This window comes from Podarcis liolepis (genome assembly GCF_965112155.1).
Source record: "Podarcis liolepis genome assembly, chromosome: 10".
NCBI lineage: Eukaryota > Metazoa > Chordata > Lepidosauria > Squamata > Lacertidae > Podarcis > Podarcis liolepis.
The window spans coordinates 12,304,061-12,323,218 of record NC_139562.1 but is presented as its reverse complement, the minus strand read 5'-3'; the positions used below and the strand labels follow the sequence as shown (position 1 = coordinate 12,323,218).

General features: G+C 46.4%; 1 protein-coding gene across 1 annotated transcript in view; it reads left to right on the top strand.

Annotated features, from left to right (window-relative positions):
- Positions 1-1,905: 1,905 nt before the first annotated feature.
- IRAG2 (inositol 1,4,5-triphosphate receptor associated 2) overlaps positions 1,906-19,158 on the top strand; it is a 62,859-nt gene continuing 45,606 nt past the window's right edge. The window contains exons 1-10 of the mRNA XM_083464292.1: positions 1,906-2,498; positions 4,124-4,234; positions 5,444-5,624; positions 7,349-7,395; positions 8,359-8,437; positions 9,736-9,894; positions 10,868-10,985; positions 11,919-11,969; positions 12,077-12,154; positions 16,439-16,495. Coding sequence (XP_083320418.1) covers positions 1,940-2,498; positions 4,124-4,234; positions 5,444-5,624; positions 7,349-7,395; positions 8,359-8,437; positions 9,736-9,894; positions 10,868-10,985; positions 11,919-11,969; positions 12,077-12,154; positions 16,439-16,495 — 1,440 coding nt within the window. The 5' untranslated portion in view covers positions 1,906-1,939. The remainder of the gene's footprint in view (positions 2,499-4,123; positions 4,235-5,443; positions 5,625-7,348; positions 7,396-8,358; positions 8,438-9,735; positions 9,895-10,867; positions 10,986-11,918; positions 11,970-12,076; positions 12,155-16,438; positions 16,496-19,158) is intronic.

Genomic DNA, 19,158 nt, shown 5'->3' with positions numbered 1-19,158 from the left:
TTTTAAAACAAATTAATAATATATTATTGTAACGTATATTCCATCTCTGGCAGTAAAATCGCTGTCTAGTGCAGGGTCTCCCAAACTTGGATCTTCACCTGCTTTTTTGGACTACAATTCCCATCATCCCTGACCACTGCTAGCTAGGGATGATGGGAGCCGTAGTCCCAAAAACAGCTAGAGACCCAAATTTGGGAAACCCTGGTCTAGTAGCATGAAGACTGCTTCTTTCTGATGTATGTAGGAAATGTAAATGTAAGGAGACTGAGAGGAACACTGGCTTTGGTCAGAACAAACTCCTTGTCCATTTGCCCCCATACTGGCAACTCTGATTGGCAGTGTCCAAGGTAGGAAGCAATTAATGGATGAAATAAATAACAATAAATTAAACCAGTGTTCTCCCGCTTGGACTACTGCAACGCGCTCTACGTGGGGCTACCTTTGAAGGTGAACCGGAAACTGCAATTAATCCAGAATGCGGCAGCTAGACTGGTGACTGGGAGCGGCCGCAGAGACCACATAACACCGGTTCTGAGAGATGTGCATTGGCTCCCAGTACGTTTCCAAGCACAATTCAAAGTGCTGGTGTTGACCTTTAAAGCCCTAAACGGCCTCGGCCCAGTATACCTGAAGGAGCGTCTCCACCCCCATTGTTCTGCCCGGACGCTGAGGTCCAGCGCCGAGGGCCTTCTGGCGGTTCCCTCATTGCGAGAAGCAAAGCTACAGAGAACCAGGCAGAGGGCCTTCTCGGTAGTGGCGCCCGCCCTGTGGAATGCCCTCCCATCAGATGTCAAAGCAATAAACAACTATTTTACTTTTAAAGGACAACTGAAGGCAGCCCTCTTTAGGGAAGTTTTTAATGTCTGATGCTGTAGTTTTTAATATTCAGTTGGAAGCTGCCCAGAGTGGCTGGGGAAACCTAGCCTATAAATATATTATTATTATTATTATTATTATTATTATTATTATTATTATTATATAATCAATGATATTGATTCCTCTTTCGATGCTGTTTGTACCTAGAAAAAGCTTCCAGGTGTAAGTCCTGTAGTTTCCTGCAGAAATCCTGTAACTTTTTATACTGCAAACGTTCTGGGGTGGGAGGGAATTATCCTGTTTTTGGTTGTGCTATATAGTGATACCTCGGGTTGAAGTCGCTTCAGGTTAAGCCTTTTCAGGTTGTGCTCCGCGACAACCCAGAAGTAACAGAGCATGTTACTTTTGGGTTTTGCCGCTCGTGCATGCGCAGACGCTCAAAATGATGTCACGCGCATGCGTGGAAGCGGTGAATTGCGACCCATGCACACGGGTTGCATTCGCTTCAGGATGCGAACGGGGCTCCGGAACGGATCCCGTCCGCATCCAGAGGTACCACTGTAGTGCGAGAGTGCTGCTCCAGACAGTAATAATGTGATAACGTTGGAGAAGAATCACAGAACAATTAGCAAAATGGCGTGTGTACAGCTCGTTATAAACCCACAGCCAACGAACTCATATTGTGTGAATGACATGTTGCAGAATGTATACACACTCCTCCCCCCAAAAAAAATTGTTTGAAGGGGCCCTCTTTTTTTGAAAGAATTTATGTGGGTCTGCAGTGGTAGCTCGGGTTAAGAACTTAATTCGTTCTGGAGGTCCATTCTTAACCTGAAACTGTTCTTAACCTGAAGCACCACTTTAGCTAATGGGGCCTCCTGCTGCCACCGCCCCGCCGGAGCACGATTTCTGTTCTCATCCTGAAGCAAAGTTATTAACCTGAGGTACTATTTCTGGGTTAGTGGAGTTCTGTAACCTGATGCGCCTGTAACCTGAAGCATCTGTAACCCAAGGTACCACTGTACTTGACTCCAACACCAGAGCAATAAATTGCATTGAAAGATGAAACCAATTGTTTTGCAGTTCCCTTTTGTTAAAGAAACGGCTGAAAAGAAGGGGAGAAATGTCCTCTGGAAGCAGTCGCGACAAGCGCCACCATCACCCGGTAGACAGCCTTTGCCGGAAGCTCCAGAACATCAACATGAAGGACCAGGCCTCCAATCCTGCCCTGCAAATCCCAAAATTCCAGTCCAAGAACTTTGACAGCCCACAGGGCAATGCGAAGAAGAACTTGGAGGAGATCTTGAAGAAAAGGACCCTGAAAGCGAGTGACAGCAATGCGCAGGGCTACGACAACCTGCTGAGCCCCTTCAGTGATAATGTCTTCTCCCCAAGTCGGCAGGCGGCGTCAGCGAGTCACCGGCGCCTCTCGGACATCCGCTCAGAGTCTGTTTCAGGTAGTAGAAACAGAGAGAGAGCCAACAAGTCATGGCTCTTTCTAAGCCAAGGAGGAGGTTCTCCATGCTTTTCCAAACACAGGGAATCTTCCGCCAGTCAGCTGCCTGGTTCCCCCAGTGCAGAGCAGAAGGCTGCACCTTCTCAGGAATGTGGCTACATCACCTCAAGCCCGAATTTGTCTAACCGGGAATTTAACTCTCCGGTCAGCAAGAGACTCTCTTTGGGTAAGGAAAGGGCAAAAGGCCTGGTTCTTTCTAAATAAGTTGAGGGATGCTTGCTACTGTCAAAGACTTTGGCATAAAATGCAAACTTGCAGAAAGAATGGCAAAAATGTAAATGCTTCTGAATCTTAGTTGCTAGGGGTCGTGAGTTAGGTGCGCAGCCTGGGAGCCATTTTGGACTCGCAGCTGTCCACGGGGGCTCAGGTTAATTCTGTGTCCAGGGCAGCTGTTTACCAGCTCCAACTGGTAAGCCGGCTGAGTCCCTATCTGCCTGTGCGTTGTCTCGCAAGAAGGGATGCGGGTGGCACTGTGGTCTAAACCACTGAGCCTCTTGGACTTGCTGATCAGAAGATTGGCGGTTCAAATCCCCACGATGGGGTGAGCTCCCATTGCTCTGTCCCAGCTCCTGCCAACCTAGCAGTTCGAAAGCATGCCAGTGCAAGTAGATAAATAGGTACCACTGCAGCAGGAAGGTAAACGGTGTTTCCATGCGCTCTGGTTTCCATCATGGTGGTCCGTTGCGCCAGAAGCGGTTTAGTCATGCTGGCCACATGACCCAGAAAACTGTCTGTGGACAAATGCTGGCTCCCTCAGCCTGAAAGTGAGATGAGCACCGCATCTCATAGTTGCCTTTCACTGGGCTTAACTGCCCAGGGGTCCTTTAGCTGTTTCGCCAGAGTGGTACATGTTCTGGTTACTGCAGTGCGCTCTACATGAGGCTACCTTAGAAGGTGACTCAGAAACTAGAACTAATCCAGAATGTGGCAGCTAAACTAATGACTGAGAGTGGCCACTGGGACCATAGAACACTGGTCCTAAAAGAACTACATTGGTTCCAGTACGTTTCCAGGCATAATTCAAAGTGTTGGTGCTAGCCTTTAAACCCCTAAAAGGCCTCAGCCCTGTATAATCAGTTCTTGCATCTCTCAGGTGTGTGCCATTGCTATTATAAGAGAACAAGGGAGGTGTTTATGGTGAGTTCTGGCACCTCCTTTTCTAGAAAAATAGCACTGAGTGTCTCCATCCCCAACGTTCAGCCCGGACACTGAGGTCCAGCTCCAAGGGCCTTCTGGCAGTTCCCTCATTCAGAGAAGTGAGCTTACAGGGGACCAGGCAGAGGGCCTTCTCAGTAGTGGCACCCACCCTGTGGAACGCCCTCCCATCAGATGTCAAGGAAATAAACAACTATCTGAATTTTAGAAGACATCTGAAGGCAGCCCCATATAGGGAAATTTTGTAATGTTTGGTGTTTTGTTGTGTTTTTAATATTCTGTTGGGAGCCACCCCGGGTGGCTGGCGCAGTTAGTCAGATGGGTGACATATAAATAATAAAATTATTGTTTATTGATCCAGCAGAGTTCATCTTATGTAAGAGAGTAGCTAGTATTTAAACATCTAGTGCTTCTTAAAAGTATCCCTAAGAGCTGAACTTAAAAAAAAAGCAACATAGCCTTCAAATGCAATTCAACGAATCTAAAACTCTTGTTGGATTTTTGACGCAGCTTTTATTTCGGGTCTAGAACAAACCGTGTACAGAACTTGTAGCCCTGCTGCAGGCTCCCTGGTAATCAAGACTCCTAATTCTGCATGGAAAACAAATCTCCTGTCAGTGCCCTTTCCCTTTGTAGGATGGAGACTGGCAGCAGAGAACAAAGATGACGAAAGCGCTGAAGTAAGCCTGATCTGTGAGGAAGACCTTTTGACTACTATGTTCTCTGCTTGCGACATAGAAAGGAGAGGTAAAGTAACACCAGCACCGAAAACCTTCTCTTGCAACTGTTGGAAGCTTACAGGTGTATTTGTTTATTTGTTAATTTGCTCCATAAAATAGTGTTGAGCATGCCCAATTTCTCTGAGCCTTAAGTGCTCCAGGGGTTAAGTGTGCTTGGAATGTGGTCACTGGGGACCTGTGTGGCATTTTTTTGGATAATGCTGTTATATACAAATCCATATTAGGGCAGTGCCATTTTTTCATGGGGCCAGCCAGGAATTTCAGCCCCCACTGGTAACTGACCATGTCTCCTGGGGAGGCCCACTTCTCCCCAGTAGATGTCGACCTAGATCAAGGTATGTTGACCTGGAAATATTTCTGCTTATGAAACAAGACCTGCGGACCCCTGGTGCTTTGACTATGGGCTCATCCGTGTTGCAGGTATTAATATTGCACAGTTTGAAGAGACTGGAAGTAAAAGAACTGACTCCTTTTGGAAACGAAGCATTGCCTAGGCTCTTAAAAACATTATTCGAACATTTGCTGGCAGAACTTTCAAAACAAAATTAAAACATCAAATGTACACCCAAAACATCCATGCAATGTCTTGTGCTGTCTGGCACAAGCTCGGTAAAATATGAAATAATTCTAACAGATCTAGAACCGGTGGTCTGTCTCTTCCCACAGCATCCATTTTAGCTTGGAACTGTTTTCTCTCTCTATCAGGGAGTCTTTTACATGTCCTTACTTCACAGTGCCTTGAGACAAAAGACACAAAGGCAACTCCCTTCAGAATGGAGATTTGCAACTCAGTGCCTTCATCACATGATCTAAGGTTACAACAGTAGGGGAGCAGAAAGGTAATCATTAACCCATTTAGGAGCTTAGAGTCCCTTAGAAAAACTACTGTGGAAAAACTCCAATGTTAGCAATACACATTTAGCCATTTTCTATTTTAAATCTTCATTAATGCACATACTTTGTTCATTTCTGTGTGAATTAAATCAATTATACTTAACAGCCCACACTTCTGCTTGTCCCGTACCTAGAAAGCATGAGTCTCAGAACATTCCCACTTGCTTTTTACCCCTAATCGGAATGAACAGCAATCCATGGGAAACCCGGTTGCCATTTGTTCTGAGTCAGCGGTAAAGAGCGAGTTTTTCCAGGGGGGGAGCAGCTGAGAAAAGGGAGGTGTGGCCAAGCTCTCAGTGTTCATTGTTACTGTTGTCTTTAGGCAAAGTGGCTGTTTCCAAATTAGTTGACTTTGTGAGATACACAACTAGCCGGAGTTCTGAGGACAGCAGTCTCGAGGAGCTGTGCAACATGCTTGATCCTGATCAAAGGGACATCTCCATGGACTTGGAAACGTATCATGCCATCATGAAGGAATGGATTGACGACTGCAGGAGAAGCTGGTAACTGACGGGTCTTGCAAGGCTTCTTGGGTTGCATGCATTTAATGCACATGCCTTTGCCCAAAGTACTCATGGTCTACGACTCAGAGCTACAATTCCCAGAACCATGAATAATATACAGGACTCTTTGGGGGAAGTAAATGCACTTTTTCATTATTTGGTTCAATATTTGGTTTGATATGGGTAGGTGTTTTTCAAAGTGAGAGCAAAAGCATCAAGCGATACTGAAGTGGTCCTAACTGTGACCCAAAATCGCTGTTCAAACAGGGTGCTGGAGAAGGCACTTTCATTATTATATTTGGGAATGATTCCTGTTGTTATGTGGCTGCATTACATTATACTTTCTGGATGTCCCAGGATCATATTATAAAGAAGTTTTGTTCTGTGTTATAAATCAAGCACTGCTATAAGTTGGTGCCTCCCCCCCCCCCATGTATTTCTTATCAGTAACAAAAAATTTGGTGGGGCACCAGCAAATTTTCACTCTGAAAGTGTAGCTCAGAGGAAAAAGCTTGAGAACCACTGTGCTAAATTTTGCTAGGCTTGCTTCATGGTCCTGACCCCTCAAAGATTCTCCCCTTTATGTGATATGTGTGTGAGAGAGAGCACAATTACGAGAACAGAAAATGTACGAGTAGGGGAAGGAAGCTGTTTGCTAGCTGAAGTGTTCAGTACAGTGGTACCTTGGTTCTCAAACGCCTTGGTACTCAAACAACTTGGAACCCAAACACTGCAAACCCGGAAGTAAGTGTTCCGGTTTGCAAACCTTTTCGGAAGCTGAACGTGCTCCGTTTTGAGTGCCACACTTCCATTTTGAGTGTTACGCTGGGGCCTGTCTATTTTTGCTATTTATTTTGCGTTTTTGTTGTTGCAGCTCATTTTGTTTTCTTTTTGTGACTGTGTGGAACCCAGTTCAGCTACTGATTGACTGATTGTGTGACTGCAGTACATTGTTTATTGCTTTCACTTTATGGATCAATGGTCTCATTAGATAGTTGAATTCATGTTAAATTGCTGTTTTAGGAGTTGTTTTTAAAAGTCTGGAACGGATTAATCCATTTTGCATTACTTTCTATGGGAAAGCGCGCCTTGGTTTTGGAACGCTTTGGTTTTGGAACAGACTTCTGGAACAGATTAAGTTTGAGAACCAAGGTACCACTGTACTAAGTTGCTGTCCGCAATTTTGGATTACTGGAGTGGGAGGCTGCTGCATCATCACAATTATCCCATGTGGCTCATATTTTATCAAGGATGTGACAGGCAAAACGTAACACTGAGTTGGTTTTGTGCTTATGCGAGAATTTATCCAGAGCTGCTGTCGCAGTAAACTAGTGACCTCTTCTGTGTAGTGAAATGAAGAGCTGCTCTACGTATCATCTGCTTCCAGCTTTTATAATTAAACTAATGGTTTAAGGAGGAATGAAGCCTCCCGCCCCCTCAAAAAAGAACCACTTTGTGATTATTTTGTTCCTCTTTTGAAACCCGTTTGTCATTACTGTTCTCACCCAATGAGGGCTCATGTGATGCTACAGAGTTAAGACTGTTTTTTGCAAGCAGTTTTTTTTTTGGGGGGGGGACAAACAGAAGGGGAAATGTTTTCCAACACTGAAATAATTCTGCAAAAAAAAAAAGTTCATAGTTCTGATGAAAACTGTTTTTGGTTAAAACTCTAAATTCATGTTAAAACAGGAAATAAATATGTGGGGTTTTTTTCCTCATTCCAGGAAAGAACCATCAGCTAGAGAGACAACCAGAGAAAGCATGCTGGCAGGTATCAGATGCTCTCTGTATTATGGAAGACTTAATTTACTGAAAAGTATACTAGATGCAGCATATAGCTTAAGACTCGTGTCCTGCAGCTGAAAGGGGTTTGCAAATAGCCAGTGAACATGAACATGAAATTTATTACGGTCAGAGACCAGCTTAAGAAACAGAAATGGAACTGCAATCCCAATAGCAAAGCCATCATTTAAAACAATATACAACAATAGATTTTAAAGTTTAAAAATGTGATAGGCATATAAACACATAAAAACTTTAAAACAGACTACCTTAGAGAAATGACCCAAAGTCACCCGTGGATCTGGGTTTGGGAATATTCTTAACAAACTAGATTGAATTGGGGGGTGGTCTGCGCCTACAGATCTGTGCGCAGAATCTGGCGACAATCCGGGTCGTCTTGTGGTCTTTGCCTAACAGGAGAAGATCGCATTTTTGCTTTACTGAGAGGTCAGTAAGCCTCACCAGCAGAGGGTCAATGGTTTCTCTACGTGCCTCGTCGTAAAAGGGACATCTAAAAAATATGTGTTCAGGGCTTCCTATATCCCCCAATGGACAGGCACAAATTCTCCGATCATATGGGACTTTTTTAAAGGATCCTTCCAAGACCAGTGAGGGCAGACCTGAGCTTCTGGCAAGTATAATAGCCAGTGCATGCAGACGATTAGTGAAGGGGATGCAAAGACAAATGTGCTTGAGGGGGATGGATGAATGAATCTTCTCCAACCATGGGAGGGGAAGTGAGGGGAAGAGAATGTTCACTGTGGGTTTAAAGTGCTTGAAAAGTATAACCTGGGATATTATTGGAGGAACTGCAAAAGGTGTGGGGAAGGTCAGAAAGGGTGGAGGGAGGGTGATGTGTTGTGTGGAGATGTCAACAGAAAGTGGAAAAAACCCCAGATGCTCTGTACCAATGTTTGTCTCTTGAGCTGTAACCAGAAACCTCTTTTTTCAGCCAAAAGTCCTCTTGTGAGGCTGAATGTAACTTCCGGAAGCCTAGAGGCACTTGGTGGCGATGTGTCCAGAGGAGACTTGTGAGTTGCTTTTAAAATATTTTTACAAGCTATTTCAGGTATCAATATTGCACTATTTGAAGGAATTGGATTCATAAAAAAGTGAACCCTTTTGGAATAAAAAAATGTTCAGACCCATAAATATGAATCAATGCTTTGCTAACCAGAACCTCTTCAAAACAGGTACAAAACACACAATGGTACATCCAGAAAGTTGTATAAAGCATATGCATATTCAAGCATAGGTTCTTCTTCTTCTTAAATACATAACATTACCATCAGAGCAAAAATCAAAGCTATGTCTCTCCCATAGCCTATATTAGCCTGCGTCCAGGCTAAGCTTATGCGCTCCTCAAGAGGCATCATTATCACATTCTTTTGTTCTCTGTGGCTCCCAGAGAGAAGACTAAACAGACAACTCCCTTAAAGATGGAGATTTGCAATTGAATACTTTGATCATGTGATCTAAGGTTAAACACTCACGTGTAGGAGCAGAGAACATCAACAGTTAATCAGAGAGCTTCAGTATGCTGCAATGGAATTTTCCAGTGTTAAACCCTTCAGCGATATGCATACAGAGATTAAACAATTATACTTGCTAAATTGTCACTTTAAAACACATTTCCCAAAAGAGTTCTATGCTAGGCCACTTTCTAATCTGAGAGTGCGATGCTAAATCCCTTTGTGGTCACAGAGTCCCCCTCTCTTTTCAAATATGACTATCGGACAAAATCCTCTTAAGTTTTATCAGCCTTTTGGAGCGGTCTCTGGTGTAGCCCATGAGACCTTTGTCATACACCACACGAATAATTTAGTTGTCTTCTGGGCTAGGAAGTGATGCCATGATAGGGTATTGGTGACAAACTATTCATGCCACCCCCTTTTAAAAAACATTATTTGCATTAGTAGGGCAGGTACCCAATCTGCAGTTTGCTGGCATTTGCAGCTGAGGGACAAGCATGGGTTGGTGGAAAGGGAAGCTTTAATGATGGAGGATTTCGAAGATATGAGAGGATTTTGGAGGAACATATGTTAACAGAGTGGAAAGCAGCCTCCTAACAGCGCTGTCCCTGCTACTGACTGGGAAGGATGAGGAAACGAGGGCGTCAGGATGGTGCAAAGCCACTTCTGATTGGGTGCTCAGGACGAGAGGGCAGCTGGCTACCCACAGCTGGTGCTGGAGATGGCAGTTCAGCTGGAAAGATGCAAAAGAAATGGGAGATGTTGGGTTTTGACCTTTGAGGGTGGCCCCTCCCATCAAAACGTGGAGAATGCAGACATGGCAGCTGATCAGAGCCTTTTGTTCCTTGTGCATCCAGGGAAACCTCTGACTTGATCACTTGCGTAGCAGATCTTCAGTTCAGCAATCAGAAACTTCAAGAGGAGAACAACCAGTTGAAGGCAGCTCTGGACGCCATGGAGGAGACCAACAACAGATTAGTGGAGGACAATATGGAGCTGAATAATCAGATAAAAAGGTGGGACACTTTGGGTTGAGTCCAACTAAACCAATGCACGAGCAGAACTGCTTCTGCAGGTGCAGCAGAACTTTCCCCACCCCTAAATCTCCATTGGTTGGGGAAAACTTGGAGCAGTTGGGTGGAGAGGAGTGGTACTGGTCATCTTCTCCAATGGCCATCTGGTTGGCCATCGCAGATAAGAGGTGAGCAGGAGACGAGCTGATCTGGACGATGCCTGCACAGGAGATGGGCAGACAGGCAGGCAGGGCAGCAGCAGGAGGAGGGAGTTTCTGCTAACGCTTACTCCTGAGTAAGCCTGTAGGGGATCACAGTGCAAGGAGGGAGGGAGGGAGGGGGGGAGGGAGCACGGCTAGCACTCCAAGAAAGGCTGGGACCCAGAGGAAGGCCGCACAACAGAGGAGACCACAGAAGAGAAGATATTACTACTACTTTTTAAAAAATAACTTTTCCCCTTTTTTAAAAAAAAAAAAATTGGTTGATTGATTGATACTGTCCCCAGATTCATTGAAAAAATTCTGGTAACCTTATTCCAAACCCTGGAGCCAGCACTGATTTAGCAACATGGGAAGCTACGTTATACAGCGTCAGACCATTGGTCCACCTAGTTCCATATGGGCTGTGCTGATTGGAAGACGTTCTCCAGGGTTTGGGGCAGGAGTCTCTCCCAGTTCTACCCGGAGATACCAGGGACAGAACCAGAGACCTTCTGTGTAGAAAACAGGTGCCCATGCACTGAGCTACAACCCTTTCTGCTAATGGCTGCTGTACATATTTTTATTTTGATGCCATGTCGTTGAAGCAGCAGGGACAGAGCAATCCAAATGTCTTCATTTCCTCTTGCCAGATTGGAGGTGGTCACTCAGAGTAGGAAAATCCTGCCAGTCTTTTATTATTATTATTATTTCTAAAATGCCCTATAACAACTGCATGTTGCTTAGTGATTTTGGCTTGGTGATTTTGGTTTTTTCAGTTTCCAGCAGTCTGTGGCTCGAGTGAAAACCTTAAAAGAGGAGCTGGAGGAAGCAAAGAATAACCTGAATACTGCAGAGGAAAAAAGGCTGAGAACAGCAGCCCAGAATAAGCAGCTAGTAGGTGGACTTGAACCATTACAGGCAGTGTTTATTTACTGAGGCTTAACAGTGCATTAAGGTAAAGGTAAAGGGACTCCTGACCATTAGGTCTAATTGTTGCCACACTCATCTCGCTTTATTGGCCGAGGGAGCCAGCGTACAGCTTCCGGGTCGTGTGGCCGGCATGACTAAGCTGCTTCTGGCAAACCAGAGCAGTGCACAGAAACGCCGTTTACCTTCCCACCGGAGCGGTACCTATTTATCTACTTGCACTTTGACGTGCTTTCGAACTGCTAGGTTGGCAGGAGCAGGGACCGAGCAACGGGAGCTCACTCCGTCACGGGGATTTGAACCGCTGACCTTCTGATCAGCAAGTCCTAGGCTCTGTGGTTTAACCCACAGCGCCACCTGCATCCCTAACAGTGCATTCAGTCCTTTGAAATTTGCACTTCTCCAAATTTTGCTGTGCAGTTCCCCAATCAAGTAATACATACTAAAATATAATAGCTATATAGTAATGTAAACGACATACAAATGCGCATGTTAGTGAAACGACATACAAAAATGCATTATGTTAAGGGAAATGTGTATGTCTGACAAAATGCATATGCAGTATTACAAATTGCACTAAAATGCTGATGAGCTTTCATAAGGACTTTATAAAAAAGAGAGCAAACTGATATGCAAATGTGGAAACTGAAATTGACAGTTGTCAGTCAACCCTATATATAGATCACTGTGTGACTTAAAGTTTTGTGGTGATGTATGTTGATTATAACCCAAGACATCCCCAATTTTCCATAAATTGAGGGCAGAGTTTTCCACAGGTGGGACGGGGAAAACATTCAATATTGCATGGTAGTTGTGTCTAGTGGCCCTGAGTAACTGGGTGGGTGGGAGTATGTGTGTTGGCAGTTTCTCAAACCATCTCCCCTTTCCTTTTTACACCAGGAAAAGGAGAATCAGTCCCTCATTCTCAAGATCTCATCTCTACAAGAAGAGGCAAGTGTGAATTGCGTGCGAATTGTCTGCAGACAGTTTCATACGCTGGGAAAAGTCTTGCTGGCTAGTCTTGCTGTGCATAATAAATAGTATCTGCTTTAATCCAGAATATTAGGCACGCTCTGGATTCGGATGGTCTCCGGAAGAAGATCTCAGAGCTGTCAAGAAATATGGCTGAACTCCAAGTAGGTGCTTGCAAGACTTATTTTCAGCGTGGGGAAGCAACGGTTCAATGCAGGGCTTCAAATGCCAAATATTTCTCCAGGACATCTATAAGCAAGATGGCAGGAGGTTTAGGGACTCTTTCTTCCTCAAGGATTAAGCATGTGTGTGCATGTGTGTTATAGGGTGCTGTACAGTGGTGCCTCACAAGACGAAAAGAATCCGTTCTGTGATTCTCTTCGTCTAGCTGTTTTTTTGTCTTGCGAAGCAAGCCCATTGAAGGATTAGCGGATTAGCGCTATTAGCGGCTTTTAGCGGCTTATCGGCTTATTGGATCAGCTGATAAGCGGCTTAGCGGCTTAGAAAAAGGGGGGGAGGGGGAAAAACCCACAGGAACTTCGTCTTGCGAAGCAAGCCCATAGGAGATTCGTTTTGCGAAGCACCTCCAAAACGGAAAACTCTTTCGTCTAGCGAGTTTTCCGTCTTGCGAGGCATTCGTCTTGCGGGGCACCACTGTACAGTTTTTATTTTAAGATTTGTTTTTTAAGAGATGCTTCCACTTAAATCGTCAATCAACTTACCTGTAAGCAAATGAGCACTGTTTTTAAATCTGAGTTGCCAAACTGAAATAGGTCAGATTCCTAAATGTAAACCTTAAGTTTTTGCAATTTTGCACTCAAATTCCAAGGTAGAATGTCATGTAAAAACCATAATGAATCCACTGGCTTCTCTGACAACTAGAGCTGAAATCAACTTGCCCTTTAAAACTCTCCTGATGTCAGATATTCTGAGTACATGAATATTAGATTTTTCATTTTATTTTTAAATTATCTGGGAGATTTTTATCCTGACATTCTATGTAGAGTTTAAAGGACTGGCTGGAGCCTTCTAACTCCTGCTCTAACAGCTCCTCCTTTTGACCTGGGGGGTTATATTTTATTTGTGGCATTTATGGCCCACCCAAAAAGGCTTGCAAAGCAGCACACAGAAATCAGTACTTAAGTCCCCTCAGGCTCCCAATTTAAAAAGACATGGAAGATGAGACGTCACACGCAAGAAAAAAGAAACAGGAGGGAGGAGGAGAAAGCAAGATCAAGCTCCAGTTCTTAAAGTTAACAGTTCTTACAACAGTGCTGTATAGTTCTCTTCTGTGCATATTCTGTGCAGTATGCAGCTAACTCCTTCTGTCAGTGCAAGGACTACCATGTGCGTAGTTGAATTTTCTCCCCCTCTTCTCTCCCTCTGTATGTCCAACCCTCAAATCTGCTCTGGAGCATTGGGATAACCCCTAGAACAGATTTAGGTGGTGCACAGGGGAAACGAGAGCAGGGACAGATCCATCGCTCAAGTGCTGATGGAACAAGTTACAGTGGTACCTTGGTTCTCAAACTTAATCCGTTCCAAAACCAAAGCATTCCAAAACCAAGGTGCACTTTCCCATAGAAAGCAATGCAAAATGGATTAATCAGTTCCAGACGTTTAAAAACAACCCCTAAAACAGCAATTTAACGTGAATTTTACTATTGAACAAGACCATTGATCCATAAAATAAAATCAATACGGGCCAGTCTTGACAGACTCTAGGGTTGTGTGCTCATCTCACTCTATAGGCCGGGAGCCAGCGCTGTCCGCAGACACTTCCGGGTCACGTGGCCAGCGTGACAAGCTGCATCTGGCAAGCCAGCGCAGCACACGGAACGCCGTTTACCTTCCCGCTGGTAAGCAGTCCCTATTTATCTACTTGCACCTGGGGGTGCTTTCGAACTGCTAGGTTGGCAGGTGCTGGGACCGAAAGACGGGAGCGCACCCCGCCGCCGGGATTCGAACTGCCGACCATGCGATCGGCAAGTCCTAGGTGCTGAGGTTTTACCCACAGCGCCACCCGCGTCCCAATAATCAATGTACTGTACCATAAAATAAATAAGACAGATGATGAAAATTAAAATTATTATTTTTTCTTACCTGCACTGATGATAGTCATTGTTTGGATGGGGGACTTTTATCCATTTCCGCAGTCCCACAATCAGTCAATCAATCAGTAGCTAAATTGGGTTCCACACAGTCACAAAAACAAATTAACAGAAAAAGCATCAGAAACAAAAACGCAAAATAAATAGCAGAAACAAAAGCACCAAACTTAATATGTTTGGCTTCCAAAATGTTTGAAAACCAAAGGCGCGGCTTCTGATTGGGGCAGGCACCCCAGAAACAATAGCCGACAGCCGCATCAGACGTTTGGCTTCCGAAAAACATTCGAAAACCGGAACACTTACTTCCGGGTTTGCGGTGTTTGGGAACCAAGGCGTTTGAGAACCGAGGTACCACTGTAGTTGGACGTCTCCCTCCACTGTTTGGAAGAGCAGCAACCTCTTGTTGACATCAGTGGCGGTTCTCTCTCTCTTGCCCTTGATGAAGGGATAATTCGTCCCCTGAAGGCCTTCCCCAGCCCTGAGATCAGGAGGAGCAGCAGAGCTAGTGACAAAATCCAGGGCAGGAAGACAGCACAGTTCTTCCTTCAGAGAAGTGGCTTGATGGAGAAAGCCTCCTCCTTCATCACTATCAATGGCAGTTTGTACCTTGTGAATGCTAACCTGGCTTAGGTCCCTTTCAGCCACTCATTGGTGGCTCTCCTTCAGAGTGGCTGGTGCCTGGTTGAGGAAGGAAATAAGACACTTCCGCCCTTCGGAGGAGGTGGAGTTGCAGGCTTCACGCCCCGCCCCCCGCGTGATTGGGGGGATTCCCGGCTGCGTCACCTCCTGGCCAGCCAATCAGCTGGCTCTGGGGGTGTGACCTGTCTTATTTAAAACAGGACGTGGCCGGGGATCTCCCTCTTTGCCACTTACCAGCTGTTCCTGCTTTTCCCACCCTCCCGCCCTTTAAGGTTTTCGTTCGTTGACCTTGCTATGGACCTTGGTCGGTTGCCGTTGAGGGGCCTGGTAGGAAATTTTCCACTTGGCAAATTGGCACCAGGCACTTGGTTTTTGCCTACCTCGTAGCAAATCGTCACGACTTTCTGGGTATTGGCGGTTAGGCATTGGAAAGTTCTGAAGATGAAAAAAAGGGGAGGTAGCGCCATCACCTGCCCTGCATATTGAAGGGTAGTCCGTTAAAGGATTCCAGGGGGGGGTGGCCCTGTCTGAAGCCTAGGAAGTTTAGGGCCTAAGGCATGCCCCCTAGCGGTGACCCCAGGGGACTCCCCCTACTGGTGTTAACCTTTCCCGGACCTCTAGCAGACGGGCTGAAGTCGGATATAGTCGGTTAGGACCAATGCCTAAACCAATACCGCTCATCACCTGTAACCAATAAAGTTGTGGCCTTTTAATCTTAATAATTGGTGACTGGAGTGGCCGCCAAGACCACATAACACCGGTCCTGAGAGATCTGCATTGGCTCCCAGTACGTTTCCGAGCACAATTCAAAGTGTTGGTGCTGACCTTTAAAGCCCTAAATGGCCTCGGTCCTGTATACCTGTAGGAGCGTCTCCACCCCCATCGTTCAGCCCGGACACTGAGATCCAGCGCTGAGGGCCTTCTGGCGGTTCCCTCATTGCGAGAAGCGAGGTTACAGGGAACCAGGCAGAGGGCCTTCTTGGTAGTGGTGCCCGCCCTGTGGAACGCCCTCCCACCAGATGTGAAGGAAATAAGCAGCTATCCTATCTTTAAAAGACATCTGAAGGCAGCCCTGTTTAGGGACGTTTTTAATATTTAATGCTGTATTGTTTTTAACACTCGATTGGGAGCCGCCCAGAGTGGCTGGGGAAACTCAGCCAGATGGGTGGGGTATAAATAAATTATTATTATTATTATTATTATTATTATTATTATTATTATTATTAATGCTGCCTTCCTCTTCTCCTGCAGCGTTATTAAATAATTGTGTCATGTGTCATTATTTCTGCCGGTGGGGGGGGGGTCGGGAACTCGCCACACAACCTGGCTTCGCCATTTTCAGCCACTTGTTGGTGGCTGTCCTTCAGAGTGGTTGGCACCTGGTCAAGGAAGGAAATAATGGAATCATAGAATTGTAGTGTTGGAAGGGATCCCATAGGTCATAGGGATCCCCACTGCAGTGCAGGAATCGCAGCATCTGAATCTGAAGCAAGGGCCTAGAGCAGGGTTGGGGAGCTCTAAACTGGCCAAGTAAGACATCTCTGGGAAGACCGGGAGTTTATGAGCACTCAAGACCCTTTGCAACCCACAACCTGCAGAGTGGATTTAAAGCATCTTCTGCACTCTGAAGCAACTTCGAAAATACTTTTTTTTTTAAAGGCATAAGGCAAAACAGTAATTTCAATTCCTCTCCTCCAGATACAAGTACACCTGTATGAAAAGACGGTGGAGAATAAAGACGCCTCCATCCTCAAGGTGAGTAGCTTTTGCGGGGCTGCAGAGACAGACTTGCTAGGCAGTGTTTTGCTGGGCCGGATGCGAAAGCCATGGGGAGATTGCTTTGGCAATGAAGGTTTAAGGGTAGTGGGATTGCAGGACTGAATTTGCACATCGCACTGTAACACTGACATCCATTTCTCCAACGGTTTGACTTTGCCCCCAAAGGCGCACTCCTCCATGGTCTCTTGAGACAGACAGATGCCAACCAATACCAACTTGAATAAAAGATTGGGGGGGGGCAGATAAGCCCCACCCTGCCTAATCGATCACATGATGTGATAAACACACACCATTTGAATGGCAATGGCCATTAACTTTGGGGGCGCCCTGGTCCTTCAAATATTATATTGGGGGCCTGAAGATCCCTCAGCTTTAGGAGCTGGCTCCTATGTACATATACATGCATATTAAGCAGTTGGTTCCTTACCTTTCTCTCCCTGATCTGGCCACAGAGATTCGTGCAATGGTCACCCTCAGGCAGTGGCGTAGCGTGGGGGGTGCAGGGGGGGCCGGCCGCACCGGGCGCAACATCTGGGGGGGGCGCTCACACTCGCAGCTCTCTGCCCCTACCTGGCTCACTCACTCTCTCTCACTGCAGTGCTGGCTGTGCGAATCTGATCCGAGCCGCCGGGTCACCGCCTACTGTGGAGGGGGTGGGTGCCAGGCGTGCGGTGCGGAGAGAGAGAGAGGGACTATCTGGCGGAGGGACAGTGCAGCAGCCGCCCAGCGCAGCGCTGAGCGCGGGAGAGAATCACACCAGACCAGACCAGGCAGCAGCAAGAAGAAGCTGGCAGCGGCGGCAGGTTAGGGGTTAGGGGGCGCAAATTACTTGCCTTGCCCCGGGTTAGGGGGTGCAAATTACTTGCCTTGCCCCGGGTTAGGGGGTGCAAATTACTTGCCTTGCCCCGGGTGCTGACAACCCACGCCACGCCGCTGCCCTCAGGCTTGATTCTTGTAACTCGCTCTACACGGGGCTGCCCTTGAAGCTGACCCAGAAACTCCAGCGGGTGCAGAATGCCGCAGGAAGGCTCCTTACGGGGTCCTTGCCGCGGGATCACATTCATCCAGTGCTTTACCAACTGCACTGGCTCCCGGTGGAGTACAGGGTCAGGTTTAAGGTGCTGGTTTTGACCTTTAAAGCCCTATGCTGCCTAGGACCCATGTACCTACGGGACCACCTCTCCTGGTATGCCCCGCGGAGGACCTTAAGGTTCACAAATGACAACACTTTGGAGGTCCCGAGCCTCAAGGAGGTTAGATTGGTCTCAACTAGGGCCAGGGCCTTTTCAGCACTGGCCCCGACGTGGTGGAACGCTCTGTCACAAGAGACTAGGGCCCTGTGGGACTTGACATCTTTCCACGGGGCCTGCAAGACAGAGCTGTTCCGCCTGGCCTTTGGTTTGGACTCAGTCTGACCCTTATGTTTTCCCTCGCCCTTATGGTTTTGATCTATGGGCTACTTTTAAAATGAGGCTGCATTTTAAATTGCATTTTAACCTATATTTTAAATTGTTTTTTTCCCTATTAAGTTTTTATTGTAATTTTACTGGTGATAGCCACCCTGAGCCCGGCTCTGACCGGGGAGGGTGGAGTATAAATAAAAAATTATTATTATTATTATTATTATTATTATTAAAAACTCATTTTTTGAATACCACCTTTTTCTATTTGGCCAAAACATCATCATCCATGTGCAAGGAAGGTGTATCCTTTGGCTTTGCAAGCTACAGTAGTACAAAAAACCCCAAATCACACAATGAGGTCAGAGTATGCTTAGTGGGTACAGAATGCTGATAGTGGGAGCTGGGGGAGGAAAAAGAGGGTGGTGTATGGCGTATCATGAAAGTGGGTGTGACTGGTTGGAGCACGCTGCAGCATTCTTGTTGCAGGGCTCCCTTGTCCTTTCCCTATGACCCTGTTGGCATCTTTACTCGGGCAAGCTGCGAATTAGATTGACTGTGCCCAGCGCTGAGCTTTCAGAGTGGCAGAAGGGAATCTGGTTGCTGCAGGAGAATGCAGGCTCTGTGTACAATCTTCTGCATAAAGCGACGAGCCTGAAAATGCCCAGAGCATACCATGCAAACTTCTGCTTCCCCTCCAGAACGTTTGTTTTGCATAGCTTTGACTTGTTCCTTCTCCAAGCACCTGTAGCTGATTTGAATTATGTAAAAACACACCATTTGGGCACATGTCCCCGCATGCCAGGGGTGTTTTAAATAATGTTGGGCATGAATTGGCCCACGTGGAGCATCTTCCAGGATGATGGAAGCGCAGGGTGGGTGTTGGCAAGCCTTTCTGCAGGTGGAAACAGTGGCGTAGCGTGGGGGGTGCAGGGGGGGCGGCCGCACCGGGCGCAACATCTGGGGGTTAGGGTTAGGGGGCACAAATCCACGGGTTAGGGGGCGCAAATCCATGGGTTAGGGGCACAAATCCACGGGTTAGGGGGCACAAATTACTTGCCTTGCCCCGGGTGCTGACAACCCACGCTACGCCACTGGGTGGAGACAACTTGTTTCCTGTGACTGAGCTTGGCCTCCTTGATATGGAGAGCAGGGATGGAGGGATTGTGGGTGACAAGGATAAGGAAAGGGTTAAGCTCATCCCTCTCTGGAAATGCCACCCTCCCCTAACCTTACATT